Below are 20,608 nucleotides of genomic sequence, written 5' to 3' on the forward strand. Positions count from 1 at the left end.
TTGATGATGTCTGTCTTTACTGTGCTCCATTAAATATCTAATGCCTTGGAAATGCTTTTTTACCCTTCTCCTGATACCCCTTAACAATGAGAATCCTCTGATGTTTTAGAAGCTCTTTGCAGACCATGGCTTTTGCTGTAGGATGTGACTAAGAAAATGTCAGGAAAGACCTACTAAAACAGCTGAACTTTATTTGGGGTTAATCAGAGGCACTTTAAATGATGGCAGGTGGCAGTTTGTTTTCCAATTGAGTTGTACAGTTTATAGGTCACATTAAAGATGGAAAAAGTTCTAAGAGGAAGAAACGATTTATCGTTGTCTCATTTTTTCATTACATCACAGAGACCTGACATTAGCAGGGGTGTGGAGACTTTTTATAACCACTCCAGTGGTCCATAGAGGGCGCAGGAGCACCACCCCCTCTTGCTCCTGCACTGCCACTGAAACAATACACAGATTCATTCATTGCATGAATCTATGTATTGTCGCCCCTGCCCCCTGGTGAGCGCCGGCCATCTGAGTAATGGCAGCTGGTTGGCTTTGGAAGTGTCTATCAGAGCCATCGGCTTCCAAATAGTTAACCAGGGGATGCACGGGGTGTGCGTTCCCTGGTTAACACTGACAGGCATCTCAGCCAATCAGGTTCACCGGTTCTGGTTACCGTTAACCTGATTGGCTGAACCGACATCGAGGGCAGGACTACTTCGAAGGATCGCGAAGGAGGATCCGGAAATGGCTGACCGAGAAAGGCAAGTGCCAGGCGGGGGGGGGGGGGGGGGAGAAGACACAATCTGGCGACATTTTAGGGGCAAACTGGTGGAAATTAATAGGCACAGTGGCGACAATGGCATGGCACAGTGGCGACAATTGATGGGCACAGTGGCTGCGTTTGGCATGGCACATTGGCGACAATTGATGGGCACAGTGGCGACAATTGATGGGCACAGTGGCGACAATTTTATGGCACAGTGGCTGCGTTTGATAGGCACAGTGGCGGCAATTGATGGGCACAGTGGCGGCAATTGATGGGCACAGTGGCGACAATTGATGGGCACAGTGGCGACAATTGATGGGCACAGTGGCGACAATTTTATGGCACAGTGGCTGCGTTTGATAGGCACAGTGGCGACAATTGATGGGCACAGTGGCGACAATTGATGGGCACAGTGGCGACAATTGATGGGCACAGTGGCGACAATTGATGGGCACAGTGGCGACAATTGATGGGCACAGTGGCGACAATTGATGGGCACAGTGGCGACAATTGATGGGCACAGTGGCGACAATTGATGGGCACAGTGGCGACAATTGATGGGCACAGTGGCGACAATTGATGGGCACAGTGGCGACAATTGATGGGCACAGTGGCTGCGTTTGGCATGGCACATTGGCGACAATTGATGGGCACAGTGGCGACAATTGATGGCATGGCACAGTGGCGACAGTTAATGGGCACAGTGGCGACAATTTTATGGCACAGTGGCTGCGTTTGATGGGCACAGTGGCGGCAATTGATGGGCACAGCGGCGGCAATTGATGGGCACAGTGAGGCTGCAATTGTTTTGGGGTTTTTCGTTTGTTTGCGCCCCCCCAAAAAAAATTGAGCAACAGCCGCCCCTGATCCACTGTATGTCATTTTTAATTTTGCCCATAGCTACAAGATTAACCCCATTATCCAATCAACACCTAACCTTGTGCAATCTGGATAATAGCTACAGCATGTTGTCTCTTTCTTTGTCCTTTGTGTCTGTAGCTCAGTCTTTATTCTCCCCTGAAATGTTACTCTGTCCCTCTGTGACGAAGGAGATGTAACGCTTTAGAACTTCGCCTTCACATATCCAGTTCTGAGGTAACCAGAGCTGCACCCTTAGGTGACGGCTGAATACGGAGTGCAGGAGCCGAGCTTCTCTTAGCTAATGGGTGCCGAGTCGTATCTTATTTATGATGAAAACAAAGAATGTAACCATTGTAAAGTGATCATTTATTTAGCAACAGGATTTATTTTTGAATAAAATGTTTATCACCCTGAACTTGGCATCACGCAGGAAGAACTGTTCCTACGACCTAAAACAACAAATCCATTTCTCCTTGGAATTCTACAGCAACAACCAGTTTCTCCTTCTGTGCACAATAGTGGACAGCCCTGTTTAGCTCACCTCAGAGCGACAATTTTGAAAACAAAGCAATATTTTTTACTATTTGCTATAATAAATATCCCCAAAAATATATATACCATATTTATCGCGGTATAACGCACTCCCGCGTATACCGTGCACCCCTAATGTTGCCCCGAATCCTGTGGAAACATTTTTTTTTTTGTACTTACAGTTTTGGTGTCTTGCACGGCGGCCTCGTCGGGTCCGGCGTCCGTCTGCGGCTTCGGGTGTCCTCTTCGTCAGGTACGGGTCCGTCTGCGGCTTCGGGTGTCCTCTTCGTCGGGTCCGGCGTCCTTCTGTGGCGTCCTCCCCGCTCGTTTCCCGCGCCGAGTTTGAATACTGCGCCGACATATACCGAGCGCAGTACACTCGTGTAACGTCGGGCAGGCTCGGCAACTCTCGCGCTGATGTCCTGTACGCTCAGGACGTCAGCGCGAGAAGTGCCGAGACTGCCCGAAGATACACGAGTGTACTGCGCTCTGTATATGCCGGCGCAGTATTCAAACTCGTGGCGGGAAAGCGGGTATCGGCGTATACCGCGCACCCACGATTTTGCCCTGATTTTCAGGGCAAAATAGTGCGCAGAATACGCCGATAAATACAATATATAAAAAATCTCTCTCAGTTTAGGCTGATATGTATTCTTCTACATATTTTTGGTAAAAAAAAAAAAAACGCAATAAGCGTATATTGATTGGTTCGTGCAAAAGCGTCTACAAAATAGGCGATAGTTTTATGGCATTTTTATTTATAATTTTATTAGTAATGTCGGCGATCAGCGATTTTTATCGTGACTGTGACATTATGGCGGACACATCGGACATTTTTGACGCTATTTTGGTACCACTATTCAAATGCTATAAAATGCACTGATTATTGTGTAAATGACACTGGCAGGGAAGGGTTTAAACACTAGGGGGCGATAAAGGGGTTAAGTGTGCCCTAGGGAGTGATTCTAAATGTAGGGGGGGGGGGTTACAAGTGACAAGACAGTGATCACTGCTGCCGATGACAGGGAGCAGTAGATCACTGTCCTGTCACTAGGCAGAACAGAGAAATGCCTTGTTTACATAGGCATCTCCCCGTTCTGTAGCTCCGTGACACAATGGCAGGACACCGGTGGACGTCGAGTCTGTGGGTCCCGCGGGCATGGTCACGGAGCATGCGGCAAGGGGAACACGCGTGGTGCGTTGCTTTGAATTTGCCGCCTTGCCAATCTGCTGACGTACATGTACAGATAGCGGTCAGCAAGTGGTTAATCAGCTCCTGCGTGTGCTAGAGCCAAAAGATGGCTACAGTGTGGGCTTACTTTTCCGGGGAGGAAGTCTTTAGGACGCAGCTGTTCAGGGTAAAGGGTAGGTGTAACAGGAGGGCCCGTGGAACCCAGAAGCTCTTACAAAGTATGAGCCGGGAAATAATGGACATTCAGAATAGATCTTGGATTGCTTTAACATGGGTCTGTAATTCACAATATATTCCAGGATATCTTGAACTATTACTGGTTGTTGATTCTGAACTCAACAGGTTAATTGAAAGATTGAAAGATGTCATCACCTCCAGCTACCTGGCTGTTGTGTACTATAAAGCTTGCTGTGGTAATTAAGTCTGCTACTGTGATGTAAATGAATCTAGGATGGCTTGTGCTAATTAACTGTGTATTGTGTGAAGGTCTATTGATGATAAATGTGTATTGTGAGTTAGCAGAAAGCCTGAAGGTCAGGTGTCTGAATTATCAGCTGTAGTTAATTAGCTCATGTAAATTGTCCGAGCTGGAGTCATGGTGTCTTCCAAAAAGATGTGTATTGGGGATCCTTGTGTAATGTTGTGGGTGGAGTTGGGTCATTGTTCATTTTGGTTACTAACTGTATATAAGAACCTGATTTTCTCAATAAAGGGTCTATTCCTGTTGAACCTCAAGCAGAGCTGTGTGTCTCGTTATTGGGGTTTGTCTGCCTGACTGTGGAGTGTCAGTAGCTGTCTTGAGTTCGGGAATGGAATATCTTAAACGGCTTTAACCCCTGTCCCATTTGGGGTTTCACAGTAGGTTACAGTAGGGTTGCACCATTACTACTTGTTTAAGATCGAGTACAAGTACCGATACTTTTTTCAAGTACTGTCCGATACAGATTACCAATACTTTTTTTAATGTCATGTGACAGTTTTCAAAGCACAATACAGACTACTGATGGGCACTGATGAGGAGGCACTAATATGACGTACAGATAGGTGCCACTGGTGAACACTGAAAGGCAGCACTGATTGGCAATTGACATAATAACTAATGGGCACAGATTGGCCTCACTGCAACATATAATAATAATAATAATAATAATAATAATAGTTTTATGTTGTTTTGTTTTTCCCCAAGACAAATGCTGAGTGTTCCGTCAGAATCGGCGACCAGTCAGATTTTTTTTATTGTTTTTAAAGCGGTAGTTCCGCGGGAAAACGTTTTTTTTTAAAGATGTTTTTGTAAAGCTGATGGTACAACGAAAATTGTACTCACCAGTCTCCTAGTCGCAGCCGCCACCAGGACGATTTCCCCCAAAAGAAGATTTTATAAAATCTGATGATGGACATTGCCATCTTAACTGCTGGCACCGTGAATCCCTCCTGTATTATCTTCCGGGATGCGGTGTCTCCTGAGAATACCAGGAGACGCGCCGTGTTTGATATCTCGCGATATCTCGCGGGTCACGTGACTAGTCACAGCGGGGAGTGTCCTTTTCAGGACGCTGCCGGCTGTTGTCCTAGCAACTATGCAGTGTGACGGCGAGCCGCGCCGTCAACACTGCATAGTTGCTAGGACAACGGCCGGCAGCGTCCTGAAAAGGACACTCCCCGCTGTGACTAGCCAGACTAGTCACGTGACCCGCGGGATTTCAAACACAGCGCGTCTCCTGGGATTCTCAGGACTCGCTCCCAGGAGACATAGCGCTGATCGGGGATTTTTCGAAACCACGCCCACTCCCGCGGGGAAATGTGAGTGACAGCTCACAAAAGGCCCGAGTACTAAGGTAAGGAGGCCTATTAAAAAAATAAAAAAAACGGATAGATACAGTACAATGGCTGCTGGTTTTAACAAGAAAAACATGACAATTAGGGTGAACTACCGCTTTAACCACTTAAGACCCAGACCAATATGCAGGTTAAAGCGGGGGTTCACCCTAAAAACGATTTTTTAACATTACATCCAGCTCACTCTCTACATTGACAGTATGCCGTTAGTTTTTTTTTTTTTGCTGTACATACCTCGTACAGCTATTTTCTTCCCCGGCTTCTGGGTAGGGCCTCCCGCGGGAGTGGGCGTTCCTATCCAGCAGATGATTGACGTGATGACAAAAATGACCTCCACCCGTCGCATAAGGAGCGTGAGTCACGGGTTGCCGAAAGAAGCCGAACGTCGGTGCGCAGGCGCCGTATAGCGCCATAAACAAAAATAGAGCGACAATTTAGAAAGAAAAAATTCTATATTCTTTACTTTTTGCTATAAAATATATCTCAAAAAAGATATACATTTTTTTTCCCCTCCGTTTAGGCCGATACGTATTCTTCTACCTATTTTTGGTAAAAAAAAAACAAAAAAACGCAATAAGCGTTTATCGATTGGTTTGCGTTAAAGTTATAGCATTTACAAAATAGGGGATAGTTTTATGGCATTTTTAATATTTTTTTTTCACTAGTAATGGCGGCGACCTGCGATTTTTTTCGTGACTGCGACATAATGGCGGACACAACGGACACTTTTGACACATTTTTGGGACCATTGACATTTTCACACTGAAAAGTGCTATAAAAATGCACTGATTACTGTGAAAATGACAATGGCAGTGAAGGGGTGAACTAGGGGCGCTAAGGGGTTAGGTGTGCCTTAAGGGAGTGATTCTTACTGTAGGCATGACATCACTGATAGTAGTTCCCTATAACAGGGAACAGACGATCAGTGTCACTGCCACACAGAAGAACGGGGAAAGGTGTGTTTACACACACACCTCTCCCCGTTCTTCAGCTCCTGTGACCGATCGTGGAACACCGGCGGTGATCGGGTACCGCGGTCACGGAGCTTAGGACCGGATCGCGAGCGCGCCACGCTCGTGACTCTGGACATGTCCGCTGGGAGATTTCGGACCCCCTCACACACCCGCCATTGCCACCCGGGGCATGGAGAAAGGTGGCAGATTGCCTCTGGGGGAGGCCTGCCTACTCCCAACTCCTGCAGTCCGGCACCTCTCTCGAGTACACGCACAAAAAAAAAAGGGAGATTTCGGTCTGATGGCTGTACACACCACCAAACCGAAATCCGCGCGGACAGAGAACGTGGTGACGTAGACGACACCGACGTTCTCTATTGGGCGAGTTCAATGCTTCCACGCATGCGTGGGATTTCTGTCCGCTGGTTAGATGTACTAACCAGCGGACATGTCCGCCGGACAGCTTCCCAGCGGACATGTTTCTTAGCATGCTAAGAAACATTTGTCCGCTGGAAATCTGTCCGCTAGCCTGTACACACGATCGGATCAGTTTCAGTTTCAGCGGACATGTCCGGTCGTGTGTAAGAGGCCTTAAAGTGGAGGTTCACCCAAAAACTCAATTTTTAACATTAGATTGAGGCTCATTTTGTGAAGGGGAATCTGGTGTTTTTTTTTTAAATCGAAGCCGTACTTACCGTTTTAGAGATAGATCTTCTCCGCCGCTTCCGGGTATGGGCATTCCTATTTGATTGACAGGCTTCCGACGGTCGCATACAGCGCGTCACGATTTTCCGAAAGTAGCCGAACGTCGGTGCGCAGGCGCCGTATAGAGCCGCACCGACGTTCGGCTTCTTTCGGCTACTCGTGACGCGATGTATGCGACCGTCGGAAGCCTGTCAAAAAATAAGAACGCCCAGTCCCGAAGACCATACCCGGAAGCGGCGGAGAAGATCTATCTCTAAAACGGTAAGTACTGCTTCGATTTATAAAAAAACACCCGATTCCCCTTCACAAAATGAGCCTCAATCTAATGTTAAAAATAGTTTTTCGGGTGAACTCCCGCTTTAAAGACAACGTACAGGTACGTGCCTGTGCCCAGCCATGCCCTTCTGCCAACGTATATCGGCGTGAAGGGGTCCTTAAGTGGTTAACCACTTCAATACCGGCAGCACTTATACACCTTCCTGCCCAGACCAATTTTCAGCTTTCAGCTCTGTTGCACTTTGATTGACAATTGCGCAGTCATGCTACACTGTACCCAAACTAATTTTTTTATCAGTTTGTTTCCACAAATATAGCTTTTTTTTTGTGGTATTTGATCACCTCTGGGATTATTATTTATTGCTAAAAAAAATTAAAAAGACCGAAAATTTTGAAAAACAAACGTTTTTTTTTGTTTCAGTTACAAAACTTTGTAAATAAGTACGTTTTCTCCTTCACTGATGGGGCTGTACTGACAAGCACTGATAAAGTGGCACTGATGGGCACCAATGAGGTGGCACTGATGATGGGCGGTGCGGATGGGCACAGATAGGCGGCGCGGATGGGTACGACGCGGATAGGCACTGATGTACTGTAATATATTGTACTGATGGATGGCAATCAGTGCCAAACAATAATGCCTGCCAATCAGTGATGCCCATTGTGGGCACTGATTGGCATACCTGGTGGTCAGGTGTGGGCATCCTCGGGGAGGCTGCGCTGATAATCGATCAGCACAGACCCCCTTGTCAGAGGAGCAGCCGATCGGCTCTCCTCTAATCGCGTCCGACAGACGCGAGTGAGGAAAAGCTGATCACCGTCTCTTCCTGTTTACATTGTGATCATTCGTGATTGGGCACGGCTGATCACGTGGTAAAGAGTCTCCGTCAGAGACTCTTTACCTAGATCAGTGTTGCGGGGTGTCAGACTGACACCCCGCAACAACTATCGCCGCGATGCGCACACCCGGGGGCGTACATCGGCTTAATATCCAGATGACGTCATACGACACCGGGTCAGGGTATTGAAACCACTTTGCCGCCGTCATTTTGTATTAGAGCCGGCGGCAAGTGGTTAAATAACAAACATGTTATACTTGCCTCCACTGTGCAGCTCGTTTTGCAGTGGCCCCGATCCTCCTCTTCTGGGGTCCCTCGGCGGCTCCTCCTCCGCATCAGATAACCCCCTAGAAGAAGCGCTCTCCCAGGGGGTTACTGTGCGGGTGCGCTCCCGAGTCCAGCATTTGCATCCATAGGTCACACTGACGACCTTTGGGGGACATGTTGATGCCATCTGATGTTACATAACACCCTTTGAAATCATACTGATGCCCTCTAAGGTCTCAAGTTAACCTCAGAGGTCACCTTGACAACCTTCAGAGGTCATACCAATGTTCTCCGAGATCACTCAGACATCCTCTACGGTCACACTGCAACCTTTAGGGGTTATACTGATCATTTCTGGGGTCATGACATTATCTAAGGTCATACTTATGCCCGCTAAGGTCACATTGGTATGACCCCTAAAAGTTGCCAATGCTCTCTGAGGTCACTTAGACATCCTCTAAGGTCACATTGCAAACTTTAGGGGTTATAGTGACGCTGAGGTCATATGATGCTCTCTGAGATTACACCGACACTGTCTAATGTCATACCTAGATCCTCTAAGGTCACATTGACAACATTTAGAGGTCATATGCTCTCTAAAGTCACACAGATGTCCACTAAGGTCGTGATGACAACCTTTAGGGTTTATATTGACACTCTTTGAGTAGGGTGACCAAACATCCCCAGTTTCCGGGGACAGTACCCAGATTGAGGACACTGTCCCCGGACCAAGTCTGTCCCCGGATTGGATTTTAACAGGGGCTGGGGCAATTTCTAAGACAGTCCATGCAGAATTAAAAAAATAATAATAATAATAATCCGAATTACACCCTACCCCCCGTCGCCCTAGCTTGGGGGGGTGTATTTTTCTCATTATCTGTGCCCCTTTCTGATGATCATGTGCTGGTCGTCTTCAGTTTCGGGTTGCATGTCTATCCAGCTTCGCTCGCATGTTCTTCTGCCTTGGCTCAAGTCCCGGCCAACCGCCTGCCTGCTTATCTCGTTGCCTTCCGTGGAGTGGAGTGATCTTCCTCACCTCCCCACCCAGCGGTAGGCTGCTTTCACATTGAGACGTGCAGCCGCAGTGACGGTATAGCCGCGCTATTTGTAGCGCGGCTATACCGTCGTATTTACCACGATATTCGGGCGCTAGCGGTGAGGTTTTAACCCCCGCTAGCGGCCGAAAAAAGGGTAAATACCGCCCGCGTTGATTTCAATGGGAAGGCGCGGTATAAAAGCGGTGAACACACCGCTCCTATACCGCGCTAAAGATGCGGCTAGCAGGACTTTTGGAGCGCTCCTGCTAGCGCACCGCTTCAACGTGAAAGCCTTCGGGCTTTCACATTGAACACTACAGGGCATGATTTTTCATGCGGTATAGCAGCGCTATTTTTAGCGCTGTACCGCATGAAAAACGCCTCAATGTGAAAGGGGCCGTAGCTGGGGCCTGGAGAGTAAGACTTGACAGGCTGTGAGGCAGGTGGTGGCAGAGACGGGCAGAGAGTCGCCATTACTAGTAGAAAAAAAAAAGTCCCCGGATTTCATTTTTAAATCTGGTCACCTTACCTACCAGGTCATACGGACATCCTCTGATGTCACATGATACCCCCCCCCTAAAGTACTACAGATGCCGTCTGATGTCACATGATACCCTTTGAGGTCATAATGATGCCTTCTGGGTGACATGACACCCTTTGAGGTCATAATGATGCCATCTGAGGTCACTCAGATGTCCTCCAAGGTCACACTGCAACCTAGGGGTTATACTGGTGCTGTCTGAGGTCACACCCAACATTATCTAAAAGTCAAATCTACACCCACTAAGGTCACATTGACATGGTCTAGTCTAGTGTCATACCTATATTCTCTAAGGTCACATTGACAACCTTTAGAGGTCATATGCTCTCTGAGGTCACACAGATGTCCACTAAGGTCACAATGACAACCTCTAGGGGTTATATTGACACCCTGTGATGTCACATGACACCTTTTGAGGTCATACTGACACCCTCTGATGTCACATGACACCCCCTAAAATCATACTGATGCCTTTTGATGTCCTCTGAGGTCACTCAGATATGCTCTGAGGTCACATTGCAACCTTTAGAGGCCATATGTTCTCTGAGGTATCACCGAAAACCTTTAGAGGTCTTGTGTTCTCTGAGGCATCACCGACAACCTTTAGAGGTCATGTGTTCTCTCTGAGGCATCACCGACAACCTTTAGAGGTCATGTGTTCTCTCTGAGGTATCACCGACAACCTTTAGAGGTCATGTGTTCTCCGAGGTATCACCGACAACCTTTAGAGGTCATGTGATGTCTGAGGTATCACCGACAACCTTTAGAGGTCATGTGTTCTTTGAGGTATCGCCGACAACCTTTAGAGGTCATGTGTTCTCTGAAGTATCACTGACAACCTTTAGAAGTCATGTGTTCTCTGAGGTATCACCGACAACCTTTAGAGGTCATGTGTTCTCTGAGGTATCCCGACAACCTTTAGAGGTCATGTGTTCTCAGAGGCATCACCGACAACCTTTAGAGGTCATGTGTTCTCTGAGGTATCCCCGACAACCTTTAGAGGTCATGTGTTCTCTGAGGTATCCCCGACAACCTTTAGAGGTCATGTGTTCTCTGAGGTATCACCGACAACCTTTAGAGGTCATGTGTTCTCTGAGGTATCCCCGACAACCTTTAGAGGTCATGTGTTCTCTGAGGTATCACCGACAACCTTTAGAGGTCATGTGTTCTCTGAGGTATCACTGACAACCTTTAGAGGTCATGTGTTCTCTGAGGTATCACCGACAACCTTTAGAGGTCATATGTTCTCTGAGGTTACACGTGGTCACCCTAGGAGGTATCACTGACAACCTTTAGAGGTCATGTGTTCTCTGAGGTTACACGTGGTCACCCTACGAGGTATCACTGACAACCTTTAGAGGTCATGTGTTCTCTGAGGTTACACGTGGTCACCCTACGAGGTATCACTGACAACCTTTAGAGCTCACACCAACACCCTCTGAGGTCCTCCTGAACATGGTTCTATCACTCTAACTCACCTTCTGGTACCTCATCCTCTCTCTCTTTTTGAGGTAACGTCGCCTTCTCACAGCGGAGCTCACTAGGCCCCAATGAGCCCTCGGAGTCGGAGAAGCCGGTAAGACCCATCTCTTTCACAGCGCCACCTGCAGCTAAGGAGGACCAGGAAAGGCCCAACACACACACTTTCCCGCCAACGTGCTGCGTAGCGTCGTGACGTTGTGCCCGGGCGAAGTCAGGGGGGCGGGTCCTCATCTATAAAGGCCCCCGCCCAGGCGTTCCTAACGGTTGCAAGGTGCAGACACAGCGGAAGATGGCGGAAGGGTTGTGCAGAGGAAGAGGACGGGGCCGGGGGGCTTTGGCGCTCAATATGGCGAATTGGAAGCCATTCGGAGAGCCCAGCGATCTACAGAACAATAATGTGAGTTTATAAGATAGGGAGGTCCTATACACAGACCGGGGGGGAGGGGGATCTATAACTGCGCCACGCGGGTGGGGAGTCGGGTAGGTAGGTACTGAGGGTGGGAAAACCCTGGCAATATCAGTCCAGACCCCTATTTGTGTTTATGCGTCATACTTCTACATTGCAGGCCTATTATAATACACTACACACCCCATCTATATCACCCATACATCACTGTGCTGGGAAATACCCACTCCAACTGCAATATGGAACAGCAAATATAGGGGGTTGTGACCCCCCCAGTGAGATTTCCATGTGCTTCCTCTTAAAGTGGAGGTTCACCCATAAAATAATTTTTTAACATTAGATTGAGGCTAATTACGGGAAGCAGAATCGGGTGTGGTTTTTATTTTTTAAATCAATGCAGTACTTACCGTTTTAGAGATAGATGTTCTTCGTGGCTTCCGGGTATGGTCTTCGGGACTGGGCGTTCCTATTTGATTGACAGCCTTCCGACCGTCGCATACAGCGCGTCACCAGTTTCCGAAAGTAGGCGAACGTCGGTGCGCAGGCGACGTATAGAGCTGCACCAACGTTCGGCAACTCGTGACGCGTTGTATGCGACGGTCGGAAGGCTGTCAATCAAATAGGAACGCCCAGTCCCGCAGCCCATACCCGGAAGCCACGAAGAACATCGTTCTCTAAAACAGTAAGTACTGCATTGATTTAAAAAAAAAACACACCCGATTCTGCTTCCCGTAATTAGCCCCAATCTAATGTTAAAAAATGTTTTTTCGGGTGAACCCCCGCTTTAAGAAAACTGCAATGTAAGGGAAAGTTCTCCTTGGGTGTCCCCAATAAAAGATTCTCCCTCACTTCCTGCTCTGGTGACAACACAATGATTTGTATTATCCTGTGGCTCAATGGGAATGATTCCTCCTCCCCCCTGTGTCATAGTTCCTCCCCCCTGTGTCATAGTTCCTCCCCCCTGTGTCATAGTTCCTCCCCCCTGTGTCATAGTTCCTCCCCCCCTGTGTCATAGTTCCTCCCCCCCTGTGTCATAGTTCCTCCCCCCCTGTGTCATAGTTCCTCCCCCCCTGTGTCATAGTTCCTCCCCCCCTGTGTCATAGTTCCTCCCCCCCTGTGTCATAGTTCCTCCCCCCCTGTGTCATAGTTCCTCCCCCCCTGTGTCATAGTTCCTCCCCCCCTGTGTCATAGTTCCTTCCCCCCCCTGTGTCATAGTTCCTTCTCCCCCCCCTGTGTCATAGTTCCTTCTCCCCCCCCTGTGTCATAGTTCCTTCCTCCCCCCCTGTGTCATAGTTCCTTCCTCCCCCCCCTGTGTCATAGTTCCTTCCTCCCCCCCCTGTGTCATAGTTCCTTCCTCCCCCCCCTGTGTCATAGTTCCTTCCTCCCCCCCCCTGTGTCATAGTTCCTTCCTCCCCCCCCTGTGTCATAGTTCCTTCCTCCCCCCCCCTGTGTCATAGTTCCTTCCTCCCCCCCCTGTGTCATAGTTCCTTCCTCCCCCCCCTGTGTCATAGTTCCTTCCTCCCCCCCCTGTGTCATAGTTCCTTCCTCCCCCCCCTGTGTCATAGTTCCTCCCCCCCGTGTCATAGTTCCTTCCTCCCCCCCCTGTGTCATAGTTCCTCCCCCCCCCGTGTCATAGTTCCTCCCCCCCCCGTGTCATAGTTCCTCCCCCCCCCGTGTCATAGTTCCTCCCCCCCCCCGTGTCATAGTTCCTCCCCCCCCCGTGTCATAGTTCCTCCCCCCCCGTGTCATAGTTCCTCCCCCCCCTGTGTCATAGTTCCTCCCCCCCCTGTGTCATAGTTCCTCCCCCCCCCTGTGTCATAGTTCCTCCCCCCCCTGTGTCATAGTTCCTCCCCCCCCCCTGTCATAGTTCCTCCCCCCCCCCTGTGTCATAGTTCCTCCCCCCCCCTGTGTCATAGTTCCTCCCCCCCCCTGTGTCATAGTTCCTCCCCCCCCCCTGTGTCATAGTTCCTCCCCCCCCCCTGTGTCATAGTTCCTCCCCCCCCTGTGTCATAGTTCCTCCCCCCCCCTGTGTCATAGTTCCCCCCCCCCCTGTGTCATAGTTCCTCCCCCCCCTGTGTCATAGTTCCCCCCCCCCCCTGTGTCATAGTTCCTCCCCCCCCTGTGTCATAGTTCCTCCCCCCCCCTGTGTCATAGTTCCTCCCCCCCCCTGTGTCATAGTTCCTCCCCCCCCTGTGTCATAGTTCCTCCCCCCCTGTGTCATAGTTCCTCCCCCCCCTGTGTCATAGTTCCTCCCCCCCTGTGTCATAGTTCCTCCCCCCCCTGTGTCATAGTTCCTCCCCCCCCTGTGTCATAGTTCCTCCCCCCCCTGTGTCATAGTTCCTCCCCCCCCCTGTGTCATAGTTCCTCCCCCCCCTGTGTCATAGTTCCCCCCCCCCCCCTGTGTCATAGTTCCTCCCCCCCCCTGTGTCATAGTTCCTCCCCCCCCTGTGTCATAGTTCCTCCCCCCCCTGTGTCATAGTTCCTCCCCCCCCTGTGTCACAGTCCCCCCCCCCCCTGTGTCATAGTTCCTCCCCCCCCTGTGTCATAGTTCCCCCCCCCCCTGTGTCATAGTTCCTCCCCCCCCTGTGTCATAGTTCCTCCCCCCCCTGTGTCATAGTTCCTCCCCCCCCTGTGTCATAGTTCCTCCCCCCCCCCTGTGTCATAGTTCCTCCCCCCCCTGTGTCATAGTTCCTCCCCCCCCTGTGTCATAGTTCCTCCCCCCCCTGTGTCATAGTTCCTCCCCCCCCTGTGTCATAGTTCCTCCCCCCCCTGTGTCATAGTTCCTCCCCCCCCTGTGTCATAGTTCCTCCCCCCCCTGTGTCATAGTTCCTCCCCCCCCTGTGTCATAGTTCCTCCCCCCCCTGTGTCATAGTTCCTCCCCCGTTTTTGGAGCGTTTTTTTTTTTTTAGCGCCCAAAAGCTGCTCCAAAGATGCTGCTTGCAGGACTCAGTGTGAAAGGGTCCATTGAGATACATGGAGAAGCGTTTTAATAGCGCTTTTAACGCTAAAACGCTGTAAAAACTTTTCAGTGTGAAAGGGGTCTAAGTCGGAGCGACTTGAGTCGCTCCTATTAGAACGGTTCCATTGTACAGAACGGAGTGCGACTTGTCATGTGGCCGAGAAGTCGCCCCTGTGTGAACCGGCACTTGGGCTGCAATTCGCACCTGAGTGTTTTGTGAAAGTGTGTAAAACACACATTGCACTTGAGGAGCCATTTATTGTTGGATATCCTAAGTGTGGCAAAACAGACGTGTTTGCATGCATCAGAACCCATAAAGCCCAATGGGTACATGAATTTGGTCACACTTGGGGCAGCCCTTTGAAATGAATGAGCTGTTCTATGCATGGAGCACAGACATGCAGAACATAAGGCGCTATATTCAGCAAGGATTTACGCCGGCATATCTATAGATACGCCGCGTAAATTCAAAGCTGCGCCGGCGTATCTTCTTTCTGTATTCAGAAAGAAGATACGCCGAAATTAGCCTAAGATCCGACTGGCGTAAGTCTCTTACACCGTCGTATCTTAGGGTGCATATATACGCTGGCCGCTAGGTGTCGTTTTCGGCGTACAATATGCAAATGACCTAGGTACGCCGCTTCACAAACGTACGTGTGCCCGGCGGGAATTTTTTTACGTCAGTGATGGCGAACGCGTGGCACGCGTGCCGCTCCCGGCACGGCAAGCCGTTTCGGTGGGCACGCCACACGCCATGAAAAATTGATAAACACACACTAAAATCCATTCGTCCCCACCGCACCGCAAACTACAACTCCCACAGTTCTCTACTGCTATTGATGACATGTCCGTGTGGGAGTGACAAAGAAGAAACTCCCTGGGTGACGTTCGTGCGTGCGCACGCACGCTGATCCAATCAAATAAGCTGTCTCATCCACACCGCATCCACCATCAAACAAATCAGCGGTGATGTGACTGGGAGCACACGCGGCTGGAATCAGAGGAGCCTTTCGGCGGGAATGAGCTGCTGGAGCAAGGTCAGACACTGGGAGACAGGTGTTAATGTGGAGTGTTATCTTGTTAGTCCTAAGCCTGCCCCACTCTCAGATATCAGGTGCTAGCTCAAACAATCAATTGTGCAAAAAGAACAGCCTCATTGGTGTCATTGGGAAATATTGTGCCCCATCATTGGTGTTATGCAGCCTCATTATTGGTTTCATTAGGAAACCTTGTGCCCCATCATTGTTGTCATCATTGTGCCTCATTATTGGTGTCCTTAGGGAACATTGTGCCTCATTATTGGTGTCATTGTGCCTCATTATTGGTGTCATTGGGAAACATTGTGCCCCATTTTTGTCATCATTGGTGTCATTGTGCTTTATTATTTGTGTCATTAGGAAACATTGTGCCCCATCATTGGTGTCATCATGCCTCATTATTGGTTTCATTAGGAAACCTTGTGCCCCATCATTGTTGTCATCATTGGTGTCATTGTGCCTCATTATTGGTGTCCTTAGGTAACATTGTGCCTCATTATTGGTGTCATTGTGCCTCATTATTGGTGTCATTGGGAAACATTGTGCCCCATCATTATTGTCATCATTGGTGTCTTGTGTCTCATTATTGGTGTCCTTAGGGAACATTGTGCCTCATTATTGGTGTAATTGTGCCTCATTATTGGTGTCATTAGGAAACATGTGCCCCATCATTGGTGTCATAGTGCCTCATTATTGGTGTCATTGCATGTGTCAAGTAGGTGAGTGTAATGGTCAGGTAGGTGAGTGTAATGGTCAGGTAGGTGAGTGTAATGGTCAGGTAGGTGAGTGTAATGGTCAGGTAGGTGAGTGTAATGGTCAGGTAGGTGAGTGTAATGGTCAGGTAGGTGAGTGTAATGGTCAGGTAGGTGAGTGTAATGGTCAGGTAGGTGAGTGTAATGGTCAGGTAGGTGAGTGTAATGGTCAGGTAGGTGAGTGTAATGGTCAGGTAGGTGAGTGTAATGGTCAGTGTATGTTGCACAATGCATTCTGAGCACAATGCATTCCTGATCCCTGCAGTCTGAGCGAATCTGGCAGAATCGTACATTTCTAGTCCCTTGGGGCTCATTTAGAGAGGGATGATCAGTCCCATCCTCTGTACAGAGCCGCTGGCAGGTTTAATTCTGTGTTGGCACTTTGCAAGAAATAAATTGCTCTTGTGTCGCGGTTTGGGCACTCGGGCTCAAAAAGGTTCGCCATCACTGTTTTATGTCATTTGCGTAAGGCTTTTTCCGGCGTAACGTTGCTCCCCTGCTTCTATGAGGCGTACGCAATGTTAAGTATGGATGTCGTTCCCGTGTAAATTTGTTTACGTCGTTTGCGTAAGGCCTTGTACACACGGGCAAACATGTCCGCTGAAAACGGTCCGCCGTACCGTTTTCAGCGGACATGCCCGCCCGGAGATTTCTGTATGATGGCTGTACACACCATCATACAGAAATGAGAGACAATCCGCGCGGACAGACAGCGCGGTGACGTGTTCGCGCCATCGCCGCGACGTGCGCGACGCTGAAAGGTCAATGCTTCCATGCATGCGTTGAAGTCATTCGACACATGCGAGGAATGGCGGCCGCTCGGACATGTACGGTAAGTCTGTACAGACGACCGAACATGTCCGACGGACAGGATTCCAGCGGACATGTTTCTAAGCAAGTTTAGAAACATTTGTCCGCTCGAAAACAGTCTGGCGGGCAAATGTACGCTGGAATCCTGTCCGATCGGCCGTACACACGACCGAACATGTCTGCTGAAACTGGTCCGCGGACCAGTTTCAGCAGACATGTTCGGTCGTGTGTACGGGGCCTAAGTCGTTCGCGAATAGGGCTGGACGTAATTTACGTTCACGTCGAAAGCAATGACGATTTGCGGTGGAATTTCGAGCATGCGCACTGGGATTCTTTCACGAACGGCGCATGCGCCGTTTGTAAAAAACGTAAAATACGCGGGGTCAACAATAATTTATACAAAACACGCCCACATCATCCCCAGTTGAATTAGGCAGGCTTACGCCGGCCCACATACGTTAATCCGCCGTAACTTAAAGCGCAAGTTCTTTATGAATACGGAACTTGCGCCCTAATTTACGGTGGCGTAACGTATCAGAGATAAGTTATGCCCGCACTAAATTACGCAGGGCTACCTGAATCTAGCCCACGGCGTGAACCTACTTTCACACTGCTCCAATGCAAAAACGCAGTAAAACTCAACAGTAGGCAGGGGGGGGATGTGTTTTTTATTTTTTTCGGACACCAAAATGCAGCTTGCAGGACCTTTAAAAATGCATTGAACCTACAACTCTTTAGTGTGACCATTTCAATTGGCTTTAATGGTCATGCGTTTTTATTTTGTGTGTTAAAAATAAAAACGTATCCATGTGAAAGCGGCCTTACAGAGCATTACATGCAAATAAAGAAAAAACGCTTGAAGTTGTACACTTTAGAAAAGAGAGGGTGGGGGAGAGAATTACACTGCATACAAAGTTGGTATCATATCAATGTCTATTTCTGTATGTTTTAAAAAAATATATATATTTTTTTATATATTTTACAGATTATTGGTTTTGTTGCGCCCAAGACTACAAAATTAACAGGTACGGTTATGGACTGGGGAATGATGGCAGTGGGACTATATCAGAAGTATGTGACAACATGCTATATGGCTGATGGTTTGTGGACACCGAACATCACATCTATACACACTTTAAAGAACTTATTCCAGTACAAAGATCATTAACCACTCAAGTCCTGTACCATTATGCAGGTAAAGGACCAGGCCCCTTTTCTCTTTCGTTCATAGACGGACACAGCCTTCATTGACCTTAGGGTTATGCTTCTTCCTACCAGGAGATTTAGGCAGAATTCTACAGCACTTAAGGTGTTAAAACTTTCCTTCATGCCGCTCCTCCCAGGGGGCGTGGCTCCCCCAGGCATAACCCCCACTCTGCTCTAGCAGCTTCAGTTTGTTTCTGCCTAACCGTCAGGAGAGTCAGGCTCTCTCTGGAGTCCTGGACTCTGGAGTTTTTTCTTGCACATTTTTTTGCATTTTGCGAGTTTTTTCCTCGCTTTTTTATTTTATTTTTGAATCCTGCGATTCTTCTATCAACAGCCGACTGGGTGACAGGCTGGGTCCTCGGCCCTTGTAGTCCCCCCAGGTTCGGCCTTCGAGCGTGTGCCGGCCCTCAGCTCCGCTTTGGGACGTCCACGACAGGCCCCATTGCTCCAGGGGCGGCCGGGGAACTTCGGTTCTAGGGCACACATATGACCGGTCTCTATGGCCTTGTTACAGTGTGTCTGGCTGACAGCCATGTCGTTCGCGGACGTTGGTTCTGTCTGGGATACCTCCAGCCGGGTAGTCGCAGGACAGGTAAGTAGTGGCCCCTTACTCAGGTAAGTGGTCTGGCTGGAATGTTTTCCCTTGGGAGGTCGACTGAGGGTTTTTCCCTGCTTTCCTCTCCCTCCTTCCCCCTTTGGGTGACGGCTGTGCAGGGGTTTTTTTTCTCTGGGGCTCATTTTTTCACTCGTGGGATGGCTGGGGCTGTTCTGTGTCACTGCAGGGGACTGTGGTGGACATTCTGGGCATTTTTGTGTGTGCTGTGTGCTGTTTTGGTGTACTGTCATTTTTGGGTACACTGTCTTTTTAAAACTGCGCAGCGGCGGCCATTTTGCCGGAGCCGCGCTTGTATTATTCGGCGGCCATTTTCTTGTGGCCGGCGCCGTTTTCAGCACTAGTTCGGCCTCTAGTGGCCGTTTCGGCGGGGAAAAAAGACCGCGAATCATCTGAGGGGACAGACGCAGCGCTGCAGCTTCTCCTCAGCACACACTTGCCTTCACAGACCGCGCTGTACCAGAGGGTGGTGAGTCTCAGGGGGCCCCATACTGTGCTCTAGCGGCCGGGAGGTGACCTGTGGGGGACTTTTTTCCTGCCCTTGGCAGTAGGGGTAAAATGGCAACGGCAATATGGAGCCTGAATCAGGCCCCTCATTCCTTACAATGCCGGAATTAACCCTTAGCGCCCCTTCCCCTGCCACATCTGTTGAGTCGGTGTCGGCTGTCCTGGAGTCTTTTTCTCACCAGGTTTGAAGCAGCCAGTGCTCGGTTGGGGGGTAAAAAAGCGCCCCCCCCCCCGGAGGCTGTTTCTGGGGATATCTCTGACGCAGAATCTGATGCTTCTGGTTCTGTCATGTCAGAGGATGCGGGCTTAACCCACATGGACAGCGAGGATGACTGCTGCGGAGTCTGCTGATAAGGAATTTGTTGGAGCTCTTATTACTGCGGTGCGTGAGACTCTTCATTTAGAGGATGTGGCGGAGACACCAGCGGTGTCAGTCCCTTTTGGATTCCGCAAACCACCGCGTACCGCTAAGGTATTCCCCTGTGTTCCTTATTTAGACAATATGTTGTATAAGGAATGGGATACACCGCAAAAGGCTTTTACGGTTCCTAAAAGCTTTGCTACCGTTACCCCCTGGAGGAGGACTTTTTTAAAAAAGTGGGTCACTCCTCCGTCGGTGGACCCTCCTGTGTCCAGACGGAGTAAGGCTACTACGTGGCCTGTGGAGGGGGCTCCTGCTTTCAAGGACCCCGCTGATAGGAGAGTGGAGGCCGTGGCCCGCTCCCTGTTCTCGGTGGTGGGTTCGGTGGTAAGGCCGGCTCTGGCCGGAGCCCTGGTAGCTCAGACGCTGACTGAAAGGGCGAAGCTCCTGCTGGAGGTCCAGGGGGCTTCCGAGTCCTCTAGGGACCTGGCTGAACAGTTGATTCAGGGTCAGAAGTTTCTCTGCGAGGCGGATATGGATTAGATTCCTTTGCTTTCCAGGGCTTCTGTCTACGCAGTGGTTCTGCGCCGCCTTATATGGCTGAAGTGCTGGTCGGCTGACCAGTCCTCAAAAAAGGCCTTGGTAGGTTTGCCCTTTAAGGGCGGACGGCTTTTGGGGGCATC

At 49.5% G+C, this 20,608-nt stretch overlaps 2 protein-coding genes across 2 annotated transcripts in view; one reads left to right on the top strand and one right to left on the bottom strand.

Annotated features, from left to right (window-relative positions):
- VSIG10L2 (V-set and immunoglobulin domain containing 10 like 2) overlaps positions 1 to 11,437 on the bottom strand; it is an 85,940-nt gene extending 74,503 nt beyond the window's left edge. The window contains exon 1 of the mRNA XM_040326356.1: positions 11,271 to 11,437. Coding sequence (XP_040182290.1) covers positions 11,271 to 11,379 — 109 coding nt within the window. The 5' untranslated portion in view covers positions 11,380 to 11,437. The remainder of the gene's footprint in view (positions 1 to 11,270) is intronic.
- A 78-nt stretch (positions 11,438 to 11,515) lies between these two features.
- LOC120915663 (ATP-dependent RNA helicase DDX25-like) overlaps positions 11,516 to 20,608 on the top strand; it is a 38,699-nt gene continuing 29,606 nt past the window's right edge. Inside the window, exons 1-2 of the mRNA XM_040326357.1 lie at positions 11,516 to 11,671; positions 18,224 to 18,263. Of these exons, the coding sequence (XP_040182291.1) occupies positions 11,564 to 11,671; positions 18,224 to 18,263 (148 nt within the window). The 5' untranslated portion in view covers positions 11,516 to 11,563. The remainder of the gene's footprint in view (positions 11,672 to 18,223; positions 18,264 to 20,608) is intronic.

This window comes from Rana temporaria, chromosome 10, assembly GCF_905171775.1.
Source record: "Rana temporaria chromosome 10, aRanTem1.1, whole genome shotgun sequence".
In the NCBI taxonomy this organism is placed as follows: domain Eukaryota; kingdom Metazoa; phylum Chordata; class Amphibia; order Anura; family Ranidae; genus Rana; species Rana temporaria.